We start from the raw sequence: 22,161 nt of genomic DNA, 5'->3' as shown, positions 1-22,161 counted from the left end.
TACATATACGTCAGTCCGCTTACAGATTGGCTTCCTGCTACATCAAGACGCCTTGTAATGTCGTAACCTACCAATGAAGTGCAGTCCTCGGGTGTAATGTCCTTTCCTCGCATTGGTGTTTTTAAAATGCTGCTGCTTGCCGGACCTTCAAAAAACCGGACTAAGGAGGCAGTCATACAATTTTTCATTGTATTCTCGCTAAGTTCTCCGAACGTGGCATGTCCGTTTGCTTAGAGCAATGTGGTTATGAAAACTGTAATGTCGAGTTCTGCTTTGCGGGAAATGTTATCAGGCTGCAAAGCATACGTCTGTTGGGCACATGGGTGAACAGGTGTCTACGTTGATTTTTTTAGAATAGAGCGAGGCGAATACAGCCGGTCACAGGCGGCACGATGCAATTCCTAAGGTTTGGGTCATTTACAGTCCTTCGTTCGCTAACCTGTGCACATTTGAAGGAAGAACACATTGAGTTGTCACTGCTTCAATTTTGGCTGAAAGACTAATATCTTGCAATACGAACGCAGTTTTTAGACTAGGATTGTTGAACGTATACGTTCTTACAGTTTTAAACACCGTCGAACGTTCTTACAAAATAAAAAATAAAAAACGAAATGACGAGCACAGGTGATCGACATAAAAGGAGTTTTTTGTTAGTGATAAATGCTGCCTTTAAAATTTGCGCCCAATGCACCATGATGGAGGCACCGCGTTGAAGCTTTTAGTTAGGAATGAACGTGCGCGAAGTAGTACAATTCGCCTCATTTGAGAATGCTGTGAAAAGAGCTTACGAACGGAGAAGGTGACTCCTTGATGTCAGGTGTACGTAAGCTCGACAGTTTCTTGTTTTATCTTAAGGGAGTGAGAGTGTCGATGTGTTCAGTTGTGTTTTGAAGCACGAGGGCATCTAAGCTAACCTTGTAACTACAGGCCGGCTTATTAAAGGTTCACTTATTCAGCCACCTCTTAGGATATATAATTTGTCGTGCTATTACCTGCGTGTTATAAAGATAAACGCGACGATAATGTGGACATGTTAACCAGGGCCGCTACTTAGGACCTGCCTGAAAAGAAAAAGTTTCGACATTTCAGATGAGCCGGAAGCAACGGTGTATCCTCGGCTGCTTGAACCGAGAAGCGAGAGCGATGACAAGGTGGTTCATTTAGGTGACGGGAACCTCGTGCGTCTCCAGAAAGCAACTGTTCTGCATGACACGCTAGCTTTCCACACTTTCGAAGACAACAAACGAGTGGTGCGGACGGTAAGTTGCTATTACAACTACCACAGTTTGGATGGCTTGGAAAATGCGGCCTCTATTCCCGCTGCGTTCTTCTCTCAGGCGGAACAAGCCGGGATTACAGGGCGGTACGACGATAATTGGAACACTTTAAACTTGTTTCCTGACCGAACAGCCGCTCTGTTCGCGCTCATACTTCGCAAGAAAGTCGAATTTTGCGTTATATTTTGTTTGATACCGGGAACAATGACGTTACTTACTTCTTTATTCTGAAATAAATAAGAAGGATTTTTACCTACGGAAAAATGGCCGCCGATTTGAGCGTGCGAGCCAGTGCAAGCGGATCTTGGAACGGTGGCGCCACCTGAGGTATGCAGAGCGAAACGGACGATGGGGATTCACGGTAGGAAGGAGCCAAATGAGGTAGCAGACGATCAGAAAATCAGAGTTACTTCGAAGAGCTCTACAGAAAATGGGAGAGCAGGTGAGGAAACAAAGTATTGATGACGATGGAGCGTGGGAATATTTTATTGTGATTGGTATCAGCTGTTACGAAACTATTTGTGATCATCGTAAACTAGAGACGAGAGATTTTCTGATCGTCTGCTATCTCATTTGGCTCCTTCCTAACGTGAATATCCACCGTCCGTTTCGCTCTGCATGCCACAGGTGGCGCCGCCGTTCCAAGATCAGCTTGCACTGGCTCGCATGTTCAAATCGTCCGCCATTTTCCCATAGGTGAAAAGTGTTTTTATTTATTTTCAGAATAAACAGGAGGGTACCGTCGTTGTTGTCGGTGTCAAACAAAATAGACCACAAAATGCGACCTTCGGGTAAAGTTTGAGCGCGAAACGAGCAGCGGTTCGCTCTGGAAAAATTTTGAAAGTTCTAATTATCGTCGTACCACCTCGTACATGTGTGTGTCTGGGTATGTGTGCGTGCGTGCGTGTGTGTGTGGGAGAGAGAGAGAGAGAGAGAGAGAGAGAGAGAGAGAGAGAGAGAGAGAGAGAGAGAGAGCGTTAGACTCTTTCCGCTGCTGGAATGTGTGGTGCTCACGCGCAAATGGATGGCCTGCAGTTGACTTGACTTTCTTGCTGAGCCTACCCTACTAATTGGCTGCGCTGAAGGGGTTCTTTTAGGGGCAGACAACCGATTTTTGTCGAGTATATGTTCTCTATCCCCAATGAAAGGTCATCCCTGAGAACACCTTAACGCGAAACGATTTTGCTGATAGCGCTCTAGAACTTCTTAAACCGAAATTTTTAGGTCTACGAGCCGTACGTTTCCTCCCCATAATCATGGATGCAACCATAACAAGCAGTAACGCGGCAACATACTTTTATCTGTATGCGAGATGAAAAGCGGTACTTAAAAACTTGTCTCCAGCTAAAAAATAGTGAATTGCCGGCTTCCTTATTTTTTTATGTGTTTTTAGTCACTAGAAGCAGCCAGCTGTATGTATTGATTGTCAAGTATGACATACTCTATTTTTCAAGAAGACGCCATCTGTTGGGATTTACGAGAGGTAGAATGCTTGCTTCGTGTTGTGAAGGTCGACAGTTGGGTTCTTCCCGGGCGCGTCCTTTTTTTTAAGCTGCCGTTGGCGTTTTTGGGAACTGAAAACGAATATTTGGGAACTGAATTGGGAAACGAATTGGGAACTGAAAACGAAGAATCGCCCATAACTCAGGCAGAATCTTCAAAGAACGTACTACACAAGCAGGAAGCTCCTTCCCTAGGTCTGTTTTTGCCGTTGATTCTAGGCATGGAGGTTTAGTTAGCCACACTGAGAGAAACCTAACGGCGACGCGGCGGCGGGCGGCGTGTCCTTAATATTTTCAAAAGAACGTTTAAAACTACATATACAATTTAATCTTATACAAATACTTCGCTTTAAAGGTTTCCAATAAGTGAATAAACGTTTCAGCAGCTTCAGCAGGCGCACAATTTGCAGGCCACGTGACCAGGACACGTAACGTAGTGTCACGTTTGTACACTACGAACCGCCACCTTTCAGATTTAGAAAGTTGAGTGCCAAATTAAAATTATTCTCACCAGTTTCTTCATAAATTGCCTGTTCTCACTATATTAAAGGCTGGCGTTCATTTCAGCTAGAGAACAACTACTCGACATAAATCAGTTGTCTGTCACGCTAGGCTGCCATTCGGTCGTGTTGGCGAAGCCAGCTAAATATTCGGTTTGCTGTACCGAGCATGTACGACTAAGCCATAAAACCATGACCTACCTCATTTTATCCTCGTGTTACCCTGTACCAGATGCTGACTCTGTTGTTTCGGCCGTTACCGACATGCCTGCTCAACATTGCCAGTATTTACATTCATGATGGTTGCCAAGAACTGAATCAGTCTACCTTCCCTCAACATTGGTTGTTCTTCCAAAGCCTTGTTACGGGAAATGCCTCTAGCTGCGCTTTTTACTTTGAATAAATTTGGCTTTTCCGACGTGTCCACTGTCACCTTTGAAGACTGTGCAGACGTCCAGCGGGACCATTCGTCCACTAAATTGTATTGTTGCATCCGGTCAGGACATTTTCGACTTGGGAAATAGTCCCCTGGGCCATACATCAAGGGTCCTCAATGCCAATGCGTCTCTCGTTTGGTTCGCATTACACTTCAATCGGATGGCTTATACACATGTAAAATTACTGGCCCACGTGGGTATAATGTATTCAACAAAAATACCCACCGCAGTGTATCCCCAAAGGAGGCGTCATGAGCCCCACGTTGTTTAACCTAACACCCAGCGGCCTGGCAACTTACCTTCCAAGAACGGTTCATCTGTCGACTTATGCGGATGATATTTGCATTTGGGCAGATGGAGTGACTCGACGGCACGTGATCGCACGCCTGAAAAAGCTGCAGACTTTACCAATTCATATCTGCACAAAAAGGGGGTGGAAGTGTTACCAGTAAATGCGTAGTGCTTGCGTTTTCACGGAAGCCTATGCAGCCATACCCTCGGTCAATTAATGGTGAAAGGATATCTTATGGGAAATGTCACAAGTTTCTCAGCGTGGTTGTCGATAGAGACTTTTCTTAGAGCCCCTACGTACACTCTATGAAGAAGAGGCTGTCTGCAGTAAACCATATTCTCAGTAAACAATATGTAGTAAACCATGTTCATTGGCAGCAAGACTTAGGGAACGCCCATGAAATGAACGTGGCAGCTATATATGCACTTCTTGGCTCCCACAGTACAGCCTACCTGTAATTTCAGGTACGTGCCGCACAAATATTTAGGAAGTGCAAGGAATATAGGCGAAGGCCCTCCGAACTAGCCTCGGCCTACCGCGGCGCACCTCAACAGCTGCAACAATTGCTGTGGCTCGTGATCACCCTTGGTTTAAATTGATACACTGCGGGCGCATTTTAAGCACTTAACCAACCTGCTTAATCATCACCTTGCCAGTATGTCATCAGAACGCCCACATGCATCTTTCGCAAAGGTTGTAGCTGCCCACATCACTAGCATGTCATCAAACTATACGTCTGCGACGAGGCCGCTGCTCCCACTTTGGTGTACGATGCAGCCTGGAACATGCCTTACTATCCCAGGCTAAACGAAGAAGAGAGATTTTCCAATGCCAGCACTATAGCAGCTAACTATCACTTATCTACACGAGAGATACAGTGACCACGCCCATATTTACACCGGTGACTCAGCAACGACATCTAGTTCGGCCGGCGCCGTGGTAATACCACGATTTCCGATGTTCACAAAATTTAAGACAGCCTATCCCACCACTCCCACGGCTACAGAACTTACCGCCATCCCTTGCGCCATTCACACCACTGAGCAAGCCTCATGCCGAAGATGGGCGATCTTCTACGACTCGAAGCCTGCGCTCCAATCGCTCCAGTCAGCCCTGTGCCGTGGACCTCATAAACGATTGCTGGCGGAGATAAGACTATTGAATGACCGTGCTGCCCAAGCTGGTCATGACATGGCCTTCCAGTGGCTTCCCAGTCACTGCGGCATTGTCGGCAATGAAAGTGCTGACCCCTGCTGTCCGTTTGGCACAGCAAAAAACGAATACCATATCCATTCCATCATCCAGGACGGACTCCGCTAGGACTCTCCGCAAACTTTCCCGGGAGACAACGATAGCCAAATGGACTGTCAAAGAGTTCACGAGCTCTCGTATTATTGCCGTGGACCCGCATCTTCAGCGTCCTCTTCCCCTTGGCCTCCCACAGACTGATACAACCGTTCTTTGCGGTCTCTGGCTGGGAGTCGCCTTCACAAATGCTTGCTCCTATTTGATAGGAATGGCAAACAGTGAGGCGTGCGAAGACTGTGACACACCGGAGACCATACGCCATGTTCTATTCGAGTGAAGTCCTAATTACTCTCAACTTCATGTTCTTATTTCATAAAGTATCCCATAAAAATTTCGATAGTTTAAGCAACGCATCAAAATCCTGGTTTTTAATTCGTACTTACTATTAACGCAAACACCATTAGCTAATCTTACTGGGAGGGCTTGCTATCTACCGTAGATTAAAATTAGTGGAGGCTCCCTGGCGAGAAAGAACTCCACCTTAATTATTCTTCCGAACCTATCCTCTAAGCTCTACAAATATTTTGTACTACCATGACTCGCACAAGATCATTCTAAAATCGTAGTTATGAAGTACACAAAAAATCTGGAAAATGTCGTACCCTAACGTTTAAAGAGTGGAAGTGGTTACAAGTACTTCAGTAAAGTGCATAGAAGTGTGATGCTGTGGAAGTAGTGTTTACGCTTGTGAAGTGCAGATAGGAACATCATACGATGTTTGCTGCGTATGACAAGCCGCGTTTCAAACAAAGAAGTTGCTTGATCCGCAGCTTGTTTGAAATGGGACGTTGGAGTTTGAAACAGAGATTGCGCAGCAGTGGTGAACTGTGGACTGAGCTTGTTTAGTCCACCAATGTATCTTATGCTCGATATAGTTTAGTCGAATTGGCTTCATAAGATCATGGTAATGGTTCAAGTTTGTTTTCTTGATTATTGCAGGTGAATTCCGCTGAACTTGAAGCAGATCTTTACGAAGACGAAGCGACCTTGGCTTCTCTTGTTCTTCAGGAAACAGTACATGGAATTGTAATGGTAAGTTATTCGTGTATTCACGTCAACAGAGTGATTATCTCATGTACACCAAGCAAAATAAAGTGACGAGGTCGTGTTTTTTACACTTTAGGATGGACTCGTTAACTATTCCCATATCATTAAGCCTGTGTTAGAAGGTGAAAGGTCTGAAACAGGGCAGGTGGCTCACAGGATCTACAAAGTTCGGAATGCAGAATTTGATTCCAAGCTCACGAGTAAGAAATACGGTTTGTTACTTTCCCAGGAAGCCAGTTATTTTCACAAATGCTGAGTTCAGTGCTTATACTCTTCGGTTAGTTTCAGATCTTCAAGGTTTACAAGACCATGCGGAGGTTGGTAAGTTTTTATGAAGGATTTGGCATGAAAAAGTATTTACTTGCGATTTATCTTTCAGAGGCAAGGTCCGAGCTCCCTACGTTATATCGTCCGGATATATTCGTGATATCAGATTCTGTACACAACAAAGACTTCAAATCACTATATTACCTCGTGAAGTACCTTGTAACATTCATGAATGCCGTGAGTTTATTTTCCACTTGGCGTTTACCAAAAGGTTACGGGGTCACTTAGTCTTTCTTTGATGATGTCTGAATGTGTGGGCATGGCTTCCCGTTGATCTGTGCAAGCATATATGTGAGTGGGTACATTTACACGTCAGCGGTAAGAATAGGTGAATCGGCTATAGGCCTCTGACGACTGTTGTCACCGGTTAATCTGTGAGAATTGTCTGCGGGTATTGTGGAATTCGATTGCGTGTGTATGTGTGAATTTTAGGTGGGTACGTTGACTGCAACATGGGTTGTAGACGGGCCAATTCGTACATATAAAAGCGGTGAGCATCGCGGAAAAACGAGACTACAGGAAAGGCGCACGGACACAGCGCTGACTCAGAGACTGACGTTTATTATTCCCACAAATAGGAAAAACAGAGAACACGTGACTTCAGACTAGTAGTCGGTAAAAACAAACAAGGAAGCCTATATGGCATGGTCACCTGCACTGCTTAAACATATCTGTAGCCGTCAGCAACCTCACATCAAAGGACACGCACACAATCTCTTCTAGCCACAAAGAAACTCAATTTCCTTCCCCGTGAGGGTAACAGAGGGGGTACACTGACGCAATTCTGCTTCCGCGTGAGGATTTACAAAGCTTCTTTTATCTCTTGCCTCATCCTGCCTAAATACCAAGCCAGCACGTGACACTGCTAAAACGAACGGGAGCGGAATGGGCATTTGGCAACATGCGCAGCAAGCCATGTGGTGTTGAGAACGCCTAGGTGAGCGGCGGTGACGCGCTGCTTAATAACGGTAGATTAGCGCGCGTCACCGTGCGTTCGCTGATGCCTTCCTGAGAAGCAGCAGCTATGAGACGTGACCAAAAAGACTGCAGTTCACCCTGCGCACTAATTTCGGATTAAGGAGTATACTATTCGACAGCAATTTTTTCCTGATTAACTCCTGGGCAGCATGGGCTACAAACTCTTGATGGACTTAAGAAAACCACCGCAGGTAGAGGAGCCTCGGTCAAGAAATAAAAAAATAAGAAAGTCGTCATACCCTACATCCACGGTGTGAACCACAGGCTCAAAGAAATAGTAGGGCGGTCGAATACACGTGGCGAAAGAGCAGCCAAACAAGATGATATTTTTTGGCTGCAGTCGACAAATTGAATGCCGCAGAACTAGGTCGGGGGCCTTTTTAATAAAAAGCCATATTTTCCTCGTATAAACGCAGGCGTCCTGTCAAAAAATTAATACATTTCGCCATAGACCGCTTGGTCGACTGAAAAGGGGTAATAAGATCTCATGATACATGGCCAGTGCGTGAAACTGGACTTCCATGGTATAAAAACGATTACTTGAAAATCGCGAAAGTAACGCTTTTATATAGGACATACAAGCATCGATCATAAAGAAGGAGTCCAATAGTAAACCTTTATCTCCTAAACCAATTATCGGCGTACATTTAGATCGTTCGTAGATGCGTTTGCTTAGTGAGCGAAAAATAGTTGCATGGGTTCGTTCTCCGTTTGCAGTTTGGGTATTTGAAGGCGACGGGCGCAGGTTACTCAAGGCCCTTGCGGACAAATACCTGCAGAAGACGGGCGTACACCCGATACCGGAGGAGTACGAAGGACCCGAGAACGAAGACCTCGACAGACCGTTTACCATGGCGGAAATGTGGGCGGCTATAGACGAGAGCAACAAGGGAAGCGCACCAGGCAAGGATGCCATAACTTACAAGTTGCTCGCCAACATGAGCGGTACGGCTGCGCGCGAGCTCCTTGGGCACGTCAACGAAGCCTGGGAGAGCTCGCGGTGGCCACACGAGTGGAAGGAAGCAGATGTGCGATTCATCCCGAAGCCTGGAAAGGCCCCCTCGATCGACAACATGCGTCCCATATCCCTTACGTCCTGCGTCGGAAAAGTCATGGAGCGCATGGTGCTACGTCGGTTGCAGGGGCATTACGAAGACACGGGGCAAATGCCCGTGGCGATGTTCGGTTTTCGCAAAAATCTGAGTACCCAAGACGTAATGGTGCAGCTTCACGTGCTGGTGGTGAAAAATCCACGAGGCACGGTCCGCGGGCGATCCTCCTCTCGACCTGAAAGTTGCCTTCGACAACGTGACGCACGCGAGCATGCTGTCGAATTTGAAAAAGACAAAGTGCGGCCGGAGAACCTTCGGTTACGTGAAGGACTTTTTGACCAACAGAACAGCCACCATCACAGTAGGAGGGGAGAAGTCGGATCCCATCGAGCTCGGCGAGCGGGGCACTCCTCAGGGGTCTGTCCTGTCTCCCCTGCTCTTCAACCTGGCTCTCCTCCCTTGACCTCATTTACTCGAGCAAATAGATAGCATTGACCACGTTCTTTACGCCGACGACATCACGGTGTGGACGTCGAAGGCCGGCTCCGGCGGGTGGATCGAGGATTTCTTGCAGCGTGCGGCCACGACCGTGCACGAGTACACAAAGTTGTGCGGGTTGAGCTGCGCACCGCAGAAGGCGGAACTTTTACTCACACATCCGGGCACACCCAAGAAGGCGCCCCAACCGGCCGTCACGGTCAGAATCGACGGCATAGAGATCAAGCCGACGCAGCAGTGTAGGATAGCTGGTGCAGAACAACGGGAAAGAGCACACCACCGTCGTTAAAATCAAAACCACCACGGAACAGATACTCGGCATGTTACGCCGCGTGTCGAACAGAAACGGATGCCTCAAAGAGGGCGACACCATCCGCCTGGTGCGGGCGTTTGTGGTGTCGAGGGTCACCTACTCAGTCCCGTATCTCCAGCTGACGAGGACGCAGAGAAACACCCTCGACACGCTCATTCGCAAGGCAACGAAGCAAGCTCTGGGTGTTCCCATATACTGCTCGACCCGACGACTGCAGGACATGGGCGTTCACAACACGGTGGAAGCGTCAGGCTAAGTAGCACAGAACACGGACACGCCGTCCGGCGCAAGCTGGGATGGCCGATCGAACCGATATCCATGACGCGGCGCCCCTACCCGGGAGGTGGAAGGAGGCAATCGAAACCAAGCCCCTACCCCGGAACATGACCCCGGGTAAGGATGACGGGAGGCGCGATGAGCGGGCCAAGGCCCTGGCCCGACAGCTCGAGGAGAATCCCCGGGTTCTATACGCGGACGCCTCGCTTAGGAAAGGCAGCGACCGGGCGGCGGCAGTCGTTACGACAGACGACCGATAGATCGTCACAGCGTCGACGAGGATGAGAGATCCCGTGACGGCAGAAGAGGTGGCTGTGGCTCTGGCGCTCGTTCAACCGGGCGTCGAGGCCGTGGTCACGGACTCCAAGACTGCGCACGGCAACTACCGAAGGGGACGCGTTTCCTCCGCGGCATTTGCAATTTTGAACACGAAGGGGGCACCGGGACAAGCCGTTGAGCTTGTTTGGGTCCCGGCTTACTCGAGGGTAGCAGGCAACACCATCGCCGACTACCACGCTCGCGAAATGACGCTCCGGGCAGCCACCGAGTCGCGCGATGATGCGGACACTCCGACACCAATGAGAAGCTACAGAGAGATTACTCGAGCGTACAGAGAAGAACGGCGCACCTTTCCCGAGCCGCACCGCACTCTAACCAGGCAACAGCAAACGATCCTGCGCAGTGTGCAGGTGGGGTTGCTCGCGCACCCCGCCCTACTCCATCGCATGTATCCCGAGTTACACGACGCCACCTGTCCTTTCTGCAAGCAGGCCGAAGGCACCCTGTCGCACGCATGGCGGAATGCACGTTCCTCAAAAGTCCACTTCCCCCCACTCCCTCCCCTACACCCTCTATCCTACCTCCACTTCCCCACCCCCACTCTTTGAGCGATGGGAGACCTAAAGTTCCTTCGTTTAAGGAGACCTTGCTGTCCAGCCCCGCCCTGCCGACCCAGCCAGCCCTGGCCGCCAGGGGCCAGGAGTGGTTGGTGACACATGGGTCCCGTGAATAGGGAACCACCCCCGTCTGGTGCATGTGGGCACCACCAAATCTTGTGGGCTCAATAAATGTTGTTTCATCATCAGCAAAGTTTGACGATCGATTGAGTGCACTTTCAGCGAAGGTTGTACGCACTTTTAGCGATGATTTTGACGCACTTTTGACGCAGTTTTGAAGTGTGAAAGCTTTCGCTATTCCTAACCTTTCCTTAGGAAGGAATGGTAAAGTTTTTTTTAACACTGATGGGGTGGTTTCCAGAATGGCCGCGAAATGTCGTTTACAAAGATTGATGATGTGCGGTCATTAGAATGACGCCCATGTGAGGGGCGGCGGCGGCGACAAAAAGTAACCTGCATGCTTGTTTCAATACAGTGATAAGGCATGGCGCATGGCCTGTCCCGGACAAAATCAAATCCTAACATGCATGCTTCTGCGGAATTATAGCGTGGAGCGAAGTGGTAGTTCAAGAACACTCGTTTCGACTTCTAGAAATTTTTATTGTCAGGAGTAACACCGCACTTATTGCACATAGCGTGGAGCGAAGTGGTAGTTCAAGAACACTTGTTTCGACTTCTAGAAATTTTTATTGTCAGGAGTAACACCGCACTTATTGCACATATGACTTGTTTCCGTTATGGGGAGATCGGGTAAGCTAAAACTCTCGACATAATGATTTGCCGATTGGGAACTGCATGTTTTCCCTGAACATTATTATTCTTCACAGAAAAAGAAAAACTTTAAAGGAAATGATCAAAACCTACAGATATTCTTTCGTGACTAGCGTAGGCACATTTAGAAAAATAAGGTATTAGCAGAATTCATTTCCGAATCTTCTCTGCAGTTGAAAAACATCCGTGGGAGCAATTGCTTGCAGTTGGCTCCCATTTTTACAGGCAGTAAATACGTAGTCAAAACATTGCGAGTAGTGCGTGCGTTTAGCACTTTGTACGCTGAGGTCATCTGTTGTGAAACATGGCATCACACTTGAGATGAAGGAGACAAAGACGGACTTTTGAAACCGGAATTACTATTCAAAGATTGAAGCTTTCATAAGATAACTGCCTTGTACACAACACACAACCTTGTTTCACTTGACAGTGCTAACCTCTAAATAACTCACAAAACTTAACTGAAGACGCGGCGGATGTTGCTATCACCAAAATAAAATGATTAACCTTTACGAGGGTTCAGATTTTGCACTACGCAAAGTCAGCAGTGGCGTAATAAGGGGCATGCCAGAGGAAAAATATTTAGCATGTTACCTACAGTCAAGCATTACTGGGGCGTGACAAAACGAAACCATAGACATTAATAGAACAGGGAAATAATGTTTACTGGCAGTAATGTTTTTTGGCAGCCACAAACACACATATCAGTTTCTGTGACGTAATAGAGGGGTGGGGGTGAGCACTAGATAATGTAAAAGCGTGAGGGTTCCGGCTAGGTGGTAATCCATTAGCAACACAGCGTGAAAAAAGACCAAGGACGAGACGAAGACGACAAACAAACAAACAAACTTGTCGTCTTCGTCTCGTCCGTGGTCTTTTTTCACGCTGTGTTGCTACTAGAAAATGGATGAGGAGTTGCCGCTTATGATGCTCTTATTCTGGTTGTATAGCTTAATTTTTTGAAGTTTGTGCTAAAATTGACAGGGTTGTTATTGTGGCGTGGCAGTCTTCTCAGTGAGAAATACTTCATTTTTTCCCTCAGAATTCCTTTGAAAAGGGCTACACTGACGCTATCTACTAAGCTATGACTCCTAATGCAAATGACAGAGCTGTTGGCTCTAGCGAAGCCCATGGAATTTTGCACTTGCAACCAGTTATTTTCACTCAACTTTAAAACAGCAAAAATTGGTGTGAGTGGTACCAAGCAAAGGCTAAAATGGAGAATAAAGCAACCACAAAACTGACAAAACCCCGAAATTCCAGCCGATGTAATTTTAACAAGTAATAATTATTTTTTTCTAGGTTAAACTGCGATATCTTAGCGTTGAAAACCCTCGAATTATACCCAGACTCGTCGGGGTGGAACAAGCTACGGTATGTACCCTACTACCTTGATCGCCCGTCGTATCCATGAGTTGAGTTACACGATTAATTAGCAGCTGCGTACTTTGTCACTTGGAAACTTTTAAGTATTTCAGGAAATGCTTAGATTGTCTGCTTTGGAATTTCGCCGGTGTTTCTCTTGTTTAACGTTTGGTGCAACCAAGCAACGCCAATTTGTCGAAAATAGCAGCGCCAATTAATGTGTTGACGGCATTAGAGAGAGCTAACGAACGCACACCCACACGCATGCTCGCAAGCACTCACGCAAGATGACGGACATTGTTAAAAGTACTCCTCGGTCTTCTTGCCGTCTCCACTAGAGCCCCTAAATACGCTGACCTAGTGGCTCTAGTTTCCACGTCAGGTGAGAAGGTGGAGGGTGCATTATTGGGCCTGTGTTTCTTAACCCCCGAAGATAGCGCTCTTACTGCAGGCAATGTACACGCTTTTTTTCCCAAGTTCAAATGCTGATGCTATGCTGTAGTAATAATTGAGATTTGCAGAAGGATATGTTGTCGGGCAAGTTCGTACTCAGCTGTGAAAAATACTACAGTGCGAAGGCAGACGAAGACTAACACAAAACACACAGACAGCGCTTGTCCCGTGTTCTGTGTAGTCTTCGTCTGCCTTCGCGCTGTAACCTTGTCCACAATTGCGATGTGGCTACGTTTTTTTGATTCAGTGTACGTGTAAAGTAAACAACTTGGTAAGTACCCAACAAGATTGTGTAATGTCATATACGCTATATTTCCCGCGATAATTGTACTTCATAACAGCATAGGTATACAAACCCCCACGTTCTCCCATAAACACCGGCTTCTCTTCACCATTAACAATAAAGACGCAAGCAAGACGCAAGCACAGAAAAAGCAAGCAATACACCATTAAAATACTACAGTAATGAAGAGAGAGAAGATTTTGAATGTTTAAAATATCGAATATGTACATAATACATGAAAATTGTCTTTGTCAGCGCTGAACTAAGGTTTTAGAGACGCCTTAATACCAACTGCCTTTTACTGCCTTTGCCTCGGGGAACAGTGGGGATATGAAACGTATGTGAGAATGTACGGGGAAGATATGATCGCCGAATACACCCTGGATGCCCTGCGTGATTATGTCGCAGCACACTGGGCGAATTACAGGGGAGCGGACGTCGTCATGCTTGTTACCGGGTAAGTTGGTCCACACAGAAGTCCCGGCCAATTAGCAAGGCATAAAGGTTAGAGTTTGTTTAGAAAATTAATAATAGGCATAAGTAATAGCCAGATAGTGGCATGTGCCTACTGTTTATTTATTGTACTACGAAAGACTTTTAGCGCAAGTGGTTTCAGCATGAGGGCGTCAGCCGTGGCGTTTGCGAAAGAAATCACGCACCCCCCGTCAAACGACGACGATGATAGAACACGAAGCTTTCTTGTGATATATGCTTTGGTTGTAGTCTACGTTTTCCAAACCTCTTCGACTGTGGCGAAATGGAGTAATCAAATTGACGCCAGCTTCATACCGCGAAGGACCCCGGTTCAATTTCGGCCACCGGAAACGTTTTTTTCTCTCACGTTGGTGATAATGATGATTAGTGGCTTTCCATTTAAATCGGGGAGTCGGTTATCAGCAACCGACTTGCCAGTAACCAGCAACCGACCAGTATCAGCAACCGACTTGCCGACTTGCCAATTTTCGCGTTACAGACGCCGTCTGTGACAATACTGAGGCTTCGATTTAAAACAAATTCTGTTTGTGAAGGCACCAAGGAATGCCCAAGCTACTAGAAAGAAAAAGCATGCATCGCTGTTGCCAAGCAATGCCTTGGCACAAAACATAGAGATAAAAATTGTTGAACCAACATTGTAAAGAGGAAACCATGTCTTTTTAGGTGACAGAAACGTTCCCGCCGCTACGCTGTGCCAGCTCGTTTTGTTGTCTCTCCTTGCTGCTGCACATGCATGTGTGCATTGGAGGATCCGGAGGGAGGGTCTGACCTCCTGACCCCCCCTCCTCTTAATTTTGGAATTTATACCCCCAAGAAGATGACCCCTTAGGTCGTAGAAAAAGTCTAGTTGAATTGAATATTTTTTTCTATTCTTGTATTTTTGCTTTACCAAAGTGTCGGTGAATGAAAACAGCTGCTATCCTGCTCATCTTCCTCATAACCGCCATCATCATCATCATCATCAATGGTAGAAGCTGACCCCTCTCTCAGAAAAAACCTGGATCCGCCCCTGCATGTGTAGTGTATCGTGTAGCTAGGGTTGGTGGTGTACGCATAGGTCAAGCATGACAACCTGTTGATCGTGCCGCAGAACTTCGTTTAAAACACGAAAAAAAAACGCGAGTTAAATATGAAAATTTAGCTGCGCGCCACAACGTGTAACCTACGGCCTTGTTTTTACCGACTAACCCATTGGTTTCCTCTCATGTCGTCTAGCTTCTCATAGTAGTATAGCCAAGAAAAAGGTTAACTAAAACGCTGTATTGTGTGCACAGTAAATGTCCTCAATAACTTGTAACACCTTTAACACAGCTATAGGGTTGGTAAACCAAGAATAACCACGAATAACCAATAGGTAGCATCGGGCTCTCACGCTTTCCGATTCACCATGGGGAAACCATGGATGTTTTCTTTTATTTTCGTTAGCGTTCCTTGCCAGTGTGTCCGCTTGAGGTTGACGGGCAAGCACAGCGGTCAAGTTGTATGACACCGCACTACAACAGTGGGGAAAGTGTATTAGCGCAATAGAATGGTAGACGAGAAAACAGCAGCGCATAAAATTTTTTAAACGATTGTAACGATGCAAAGTTTTGTTGTATATGTTTTTGTAATCGAAGTTTTTAACGATGTTAAACTAAGACAGATTGATTGATTGATTGCTAGTGGTATCCTTTTTGAAACGGGGTGATGACGTGTCTTACCAAGAAGAAAGTAATATATCTATGTTTTATACTCTTCGAGCGCCGCTCTGAGGGCAGGCACAAGATACTTTTTTTCCCTGTTAGAGGTGGTAACTGTCCTAGACAATATTCCCCTCGCTGCTTTTCGTCCACCAGCATTCTAACCTTGTTTTAGTCGCCTCGACAGCCTTAGGTTAACTATCTCTGTTCTACACTTAAATCATAGGGCTTCTAGAAGCCGAAAATATTTCTCCCTTGAAGATTTGGATGGATACACTCACAGTCCAAAACTATGTGCAGCATAGTTTTTGTTTCTTTTCCGCAGACCACACATACCCCACCATTTTCCGTATACTTCCCCACAAAGGTCTTAGTTCTCAAGCAACCTGCTCTAGCTTCAGAAAGCAAAGCATTGTTCTTGGAGTTATCGTGGGAATTTTCCTTTTTTGATGTCCAATTTCTCTTCCGTGTAGACCTCTAACGATGTTTTAGCTCCCATTTTCTCTCCCAATTTAATCGTTTCTATCTGCCTTGCTTCATTTTTGGTTACCTTGGCTGTCTTTCATTTCACATGTTTTTTCCGTATTTTGTCATTAGCCTTCTAGTTTTCCTTAACCACTGCGTGTCCACGCTTTTCATTTATAGGTACCTAAAAACTTTATCTGTGCACCTACGTTAATTCATTTCTCTCAACCTCCTGTCAAAATATATTTCAGTCTGAGCTTCTCGAACTTCGAACGACGCCCATCCCATATCTCCCTGCACTGCTTCGTTAGTTGTTTTACCATGTGCTCATAAGGCCAAACGGCCTACCTTTGAAAGAGCGTCTGAGTTTATGCAGAGTACTGCATTCGCAAATATGAGGACCGGAACCATTACTCATTTCCACATTCCTCACACTACTTCATATTTTTATACCTCCACAGAGCTCGAAGCTTAGTAAGGATTTAGTAAGCATAGTAAGGGTTGTTATACCCCTCCCCCACAAGCTAAGCTTAGTAAGAATTTCAACGTGTTGTTTTTGACGCTGTATATTCTTATTACCTACATTCTGACGAAAGTAAGGTGTTAGGTAGATAGTCATTCCAGGTGGAATCAAGGCTGAAAACTTCGCAGTTTTACCAGTGGATTCACATATCATCAGCGCTAGGGCAATAAGATAAAACAGTGCAAGGCAAATATTACGGGTTTTCGGAGTTACATTATGTTTGAAGAAATCAGCTCTTTTTTGCTGTAGAGAAAAGAACTCCACTGTTCGCAATCACTAGAGATATAAATTTAATAAATTTTCGTGTACTGGCTAATTAAAGTCTCAGGACATTTGAGAAATTTTTCATTACTGTATGGAACTGTATTCATAGCTTGAAGCTACAGAAAATGTTGGTTAAAACAAAAATTATAGTAACAATAGTTAGTGATGTAATTTTTACAGCGCTTGGTTCAATAGGAAATGTTTAGGTGTACTTACTTTGTGTGACTTGTACAACAATTTTTTGAAACGTGACTCATTTGACATTCACATTTTGTAAAATAAATGCCTGTAACTCCAGACAGGCTGACGTAATGTTCCCAAATGTTTTGCTTAAAATTTTAGTGTTTGCCTTCGATGCGGGATGCATACATGCTGCGTAGTCACAAGAAAAACACAAACAGTTAATTCAGCGGCATGCAATTTGTCTGGGTATAGTTTTCTTTGTTGAGATTACAGATTGCAAAGTTGTCATTAAACGATACTTCAGGCATGAAAAGCTACCATGTTATGAACTTGTCGAGAGACTACAATGAAGTATCGCTGAACAAAAACATTTTCTTTTCAGGCGATCCATGATAAGCGTGCAAACGGGGCAGATTAGGAAAGGAGTTGCTGGTAAGATTTTTCCTCGGTGCCGTGAACATAAAGTATCGCGCTGGTGCTGAGCAGCTGTTGTCAGTACAAAGATAAAATGAATGCTTTTGATGAAACATAGGCTCTTTTCATATCACCATTTAGTTCCGGCTGAGCTGCGCGTAAGTTTTTCTTCCATTGTTACTTCAACTCGGAAAATATTCAAACATTACTTCAAAGTTATCGTTTGCGTTATAAAGCACAGAGAAAGGAGCATACATATTAGGTGCACGCACTGTCGATATTTGTGCGCAGCTCGGGCAGTGAAAAAAAAAGACATTCTAAATTTGTACACGCAGTGCGTGCAACACCTCTGTGTGAATAAATGGTTGTACGGTAGCGCCATAATTAAAGTTTCCGTCAACATTGTTGCAGCAGGCGAGCAAGGCGACGCTGGACTCAGTTGGTGGCGAAGGTTTGATGCGATAAGCAAGCGGCTCGCATGCCAATATAAGTACAGAGCACATGAGGTAGCCTGTGACGTCAGTACGGCGCGTCATACGTTGGCTACTACAAACATGAATTGGAATCGTTCAAATGAGAAATTATAGCTTACATAATTTAAGTGTCAATCGCGTTCAGATTTGGCAAAAAGTTCTTGGCGACGATGACCCACATCCTTAGATGCAGCTGTTACAGCTAAGAATGCGCGTAGTCCACGCAGGTGTACGCACCTCGTCTAAAACGGCTCTTAGGATAATGCTGCGATGCTAAAGAGGGGACTGTAATACGGCTGAACACACTGTACCTAACCGGAAACTATGCGAAAAATTATGGCTAACGGGGCCGCGACTAAATTGTTTTTATCACACAGAGCCACGTTAAATAACTGGGATGCGTTTACGCCTTTGAAACTACAAAAAATTAGTAGTGGCTTAGCTCTGCTATGCCAGGATATACGTAGCGTAAGCTAAGGTTCAGTAATCCAGCCCAATCCAGTCCAGTCCAGTCCAATCCAGTCCAGTCCTGTCCAGTCACTGCTCCTCGCGCATGCTCAGCCCGGCTCTTCACGAGCCGGGCTGAGCTCTTCACGAACAATTGAGGCGTATACCTGGGGACGCGCCGGCGCCAGTGCGTCTGCCGCGGCTATGACGCAACACAATCCAACGCAATCCACTTTAATCCAATCCAATCCAAATCCTACCCAATCCAATCCAATCCAATCCAATCCAATCCAATCCAATGTCCCTCGCGCTTGCGCAGAACGGCCCTTCACGGCACACGCGAAACTGCTCAACCTCGGCCAGTATAGCTTACGCTACAAAAATCAGGGAAGCTCACACTAACACATAAGAGTTCAATGTAGCGAAGCTTTACGCAACCTTCACGACCATCATGACGGTTTAAGTCCACGATTGCAGCCGATTTGCTTCTTCGGTGCGGCAACGACCTTTACTCCATCATTGTTGCTACAAGTGTGAGCTTCCTTCATTTTTTTCAAGCGATAATACCGTAAAAACTCGCGTATAATACGGACCCGCGTATAATACGAGGTGTAATTCGGGGACAGCAAATTTAGAAAAAAAACTTTTCATCCGCATATAATGCGAGGTAAAGAGCACAGAAAACATTTATTTGCACTGCAGTTACCCTTCAGTCATTGTCAGTTTTCGCTGGCACTGTCTGCCGACGTCCGTCAAGTCATCGTCAGGGTCACTGCCGCTGTCTCCTGAAGTCACCTTGTTGGAAATGTCTTCCCACAGAAAGTGGTCCTCAGTGCCATCAAGGGCGTTCGAGATGCCGCATTTCTTAAGACAGCAACTGACGAGCTCCTCTGGGATGCTGGCCCACGCATCCGCGATCCAGCCACAAAGCACCGCTGGAGAAGCCCGCGTCAGCCATCCGGTAGCTGTGACTTACGGGTCTCCTGACCTCATCCACTCTTGGTAGCAGGACCTGATGCAGTCTTTGAAAGGCTTGTTGATGCAAACGTCTAGCGGTTGCAGCTGGGATGTCATTCCTCCTGGAATGACAATGAGTTCGATGTGGGGTTTGCGCAACAACTTCTTCACAGAATCGGCCAGGTGGCAGCGAAAGGCGTCCAACACGAGCACTGACGGGAACACCCAACAGTGCTCCAGGCCGCCGACACCACACAGACTTTACCCAGTCAAGCACCAGTTGCTTTCTCCACCCGCGAATGCTACCTTCGGTGACGCCGAACTGCCGTCTTGCGGCGCAATTTCTGGTGGTCTCGGCACATAAAATAACTTTTCTTTTAATTGCCGCTGAATACTGCCTTCGTGCACCCGACATCGTGATAGACTTGCGGTGAACGTGCCGATCCTTCGCGTGGTCAACACAATCAAAATGGCGCCGGCTGAGAGAAGCAGCAGCCAGCTAACGCCCCCGCAAGATGGCCCACCCTCTGCTGAAACGGAAACCGAAAGTGCAAATTTTCGGCTGAAAACTTTGGGATCCACATATAATACGAGGCACAAATTTTACATAGTAAAATTTGGAAAAAAACCTCGTATTATACGCGGGTTTTTACGGTAATTGGACGTAACCTTGGAGGGGCGTACGCTATGACGTGTCTTTCTCGTTCCGAGCAAGTGTTTCCACGATTATGGCGCACGCTAGAGTTCTTTTTTTCCAGTCTCTCTAAATGGTATTCCCGGGTTGACAAACGCCCGCCGGGGGCAATTGGCGGCCGCCGCTAGGCACGCACACACGACCGCTCGTCGGATTTTTTTATCTGTCGGGCTGTTGTCGCGAGGCGCACGGTCACGTGCGCTCGACATTTTCTTGGTATTTTTAACTGCGCACACAAAACTCCTACAATTTGCTAAACAGCTTCGCTGTTACGAATAGGCACTGTTGGCGGTTTATTATTCTTCCCCTTTTCCTGATGCGGGGCAGTAAAAAATTCTCCGCGTTTCCCCGAGGGGAAGAATGTGAAAGTGCGAATGCACGAGTTGAATTTGCGCGGTTCGGTAATGTTCGCGAAAGAGAGATCACACCCACACACACAACTACAAAGAAAGAAGGATGCATTTATTCACAGACACCTATTTGTGTTGTCGTTGTACTTGATTGCTAGAGCGGATCTCAGCTTTGAAATTTCGTGTCAGTACTCCTTTAAGCGGGTGCATTAGCCCTTCTCACGCCCGATTCCTGGCCAATCCCCCACGTGGGTATGTGCCATGTCAGCGGCCAGGCAGCGCGCGCCCATCTCCCCCCGTTGCCAAGGAAGACGAGGAGATTCCTGGCCAATCCCCCACGTGGGTATGTGATGCGGACATCGCCGGTGGACGCAGGTTGAGGGTCGCTTAAGAAGTGCATTGCACTTAAAACGTGCTCGGGGTCTTGTTTTTTTCTGACCTGGGGACAGACAGGCTTGAATAGGAGGATGCGGATTTCAGAACATATGCTTCCACATATTTAAGAAAAGGTTAAGGTGGTTCACGCGGTCTCCCAAGGCTTTCGGGCCGTAGGAGATTTTCGAAGATTGGGAAAAATAAATGCTACATATCCTTGGTGTAGCCCTATTCATGTTCGGACAAGTGTAAATTGGTACGCGTCATAATTATGGAGGAGTTGTCGAGAATAGACTGTGGTTTAAACGCCCTCCATGCTTTTTAAAAAAAAAATGTTATGATTTTTAAAGCAACACAGATGCACCATTTGCTCGTTGAAGGTGGATTTCGTGGTAATTAATAAGACGTGGAGTTCTTCATTATTACTCCTCACCTGCATTTTTTTGAACAACCGAAGAGCATCATAACGGGAAGGAAAATCAGTGCTAGGTTACTGGAGTTGTGGTTTCTCAAAATTATAGTCTTCTCTGCTACATCCCCTAAAGCGTTCCTCACTCAACCTTTAACAGAGGTGTATGGTAGATACCCGATCAGCTCCATGGCTGCAATGCGATGCAATATTTTTCCCGTGGTGTCTTTCCAAGCAGTGCTTACACCACACAAAAACTGGAATTTGACATGAATAAAACAGCCGAAGTTCGCACGACGTCGTGGCTTGAATTATTTTCAGAGCGCATTGGCAAGGGCTTATTTATTGAGGCCGTTTTCGCACTGACGGCTAGTGTGCCTTGCGGGCTGCTTCGGCTGTACATGTATGTGTTTACATCGCGGAAACGATTTTTCCTAGGTTTGGCGTATACTGGCGGGCTTTGTTCAAGGCGGCGGAAATTTGCCGAAAGCATCGACAACGCTGGCAGCTACTCAGGAGTTGTGCACTTCGCTCATGAGCTGGCACACGTGTACGTATGTAAAACTGGTCAGGTACCTCACTTTTATACCGCCTTTCGTGTATATTTTACACCTAAAATTTAAGCTGCGGAATATGAAGAGGCTGTGACGGTGAATATTTTATTTACTTTGGGCACATTAATTACAAAGCGCACATTTTTTGTTTAAAGGAGCCACGAAGACAAAACACAAGTTTGGTTCACTGAAAAGTGAGTGAGTGAACAACTTTAACTGAGCTTCAAATAAAGAATGGTGCGCGCAGGCACCAGATGGGGTGGTTCCCTATTCGCGGAACCCATATGTGTCCAGTAATTCGTCT

At 46.3% G+C, this 22,161-nt stretch overlaps 1 protein-coding gene across 1 annotated transcript in view; it reads left to right on the top strand.

The window, feature by feature from the left end:
• LOC144141727 (venom metalloproteinase antarease-like TtrivMP_A) overlaps positions 1–22,161 on the top strand; it is a 44,035-nt gene that overhangs the window by 13,526 nt on the left and 8,348 nt on the right. The window contains exons 2-10 of the mRNA XM_077673237.1: positions 1,090–1,259; positions 6,256–6,348; positions 6,440–6,563; positions 6,646–6,684; positions 6,743–6,867; positions 12,777–12,848; positions 13,899–14,032; positions 17,567–17,616; positions 21,742–21,853. Of these exons, the coding sequence (XP_077529363.1) occupies positions 1,090–1,259; positions 6,256–6,348; positions 6,440–6,563; positions 6,646–6,684; positions 6,743–6,867; positions 12,777–12,848; positions 13,899–14,032; positions 17,567–17,616; positions 21,742–21,853 (919 nt within the window). The remainder of the gene's footprint in view (positions 1–1,089; positions 1,260–6,255; positions 6,349–6,439; positions 6,564–6,645; positions 6,685–6,742; positions 6,868–12,776; positions 12,849–13,898; positions 14,033–17,566; positions 17,617–21,741; positions 21,854–22,161) is intronic.

The sequence above is a fragment of the Haemaphysalis longicornis genome, unplaced genomic scaffold (genome assembly GCF_048455015.1).
Source record: "Haemaphysalis longicornis isolate Haplotype H1 unplaced genomic scaffold, Haemaphysalis longicornis Haplotype H1 scaffold_6, whole genome shotgun sequence".
Taxonomy (NCBI): domain Eukaryota; kingdom Metazoa; phylum Arthropoda; class Arachnida; order Ixodida; family Ixodidae; genus Haemaphysalis; species Haemaphysalis longicornis.
The sequence above is the reverse complement of the archived record's forward strand: the minus strand, read 5'-3'. Positions and strand labels throughout refer to the sequence as shown.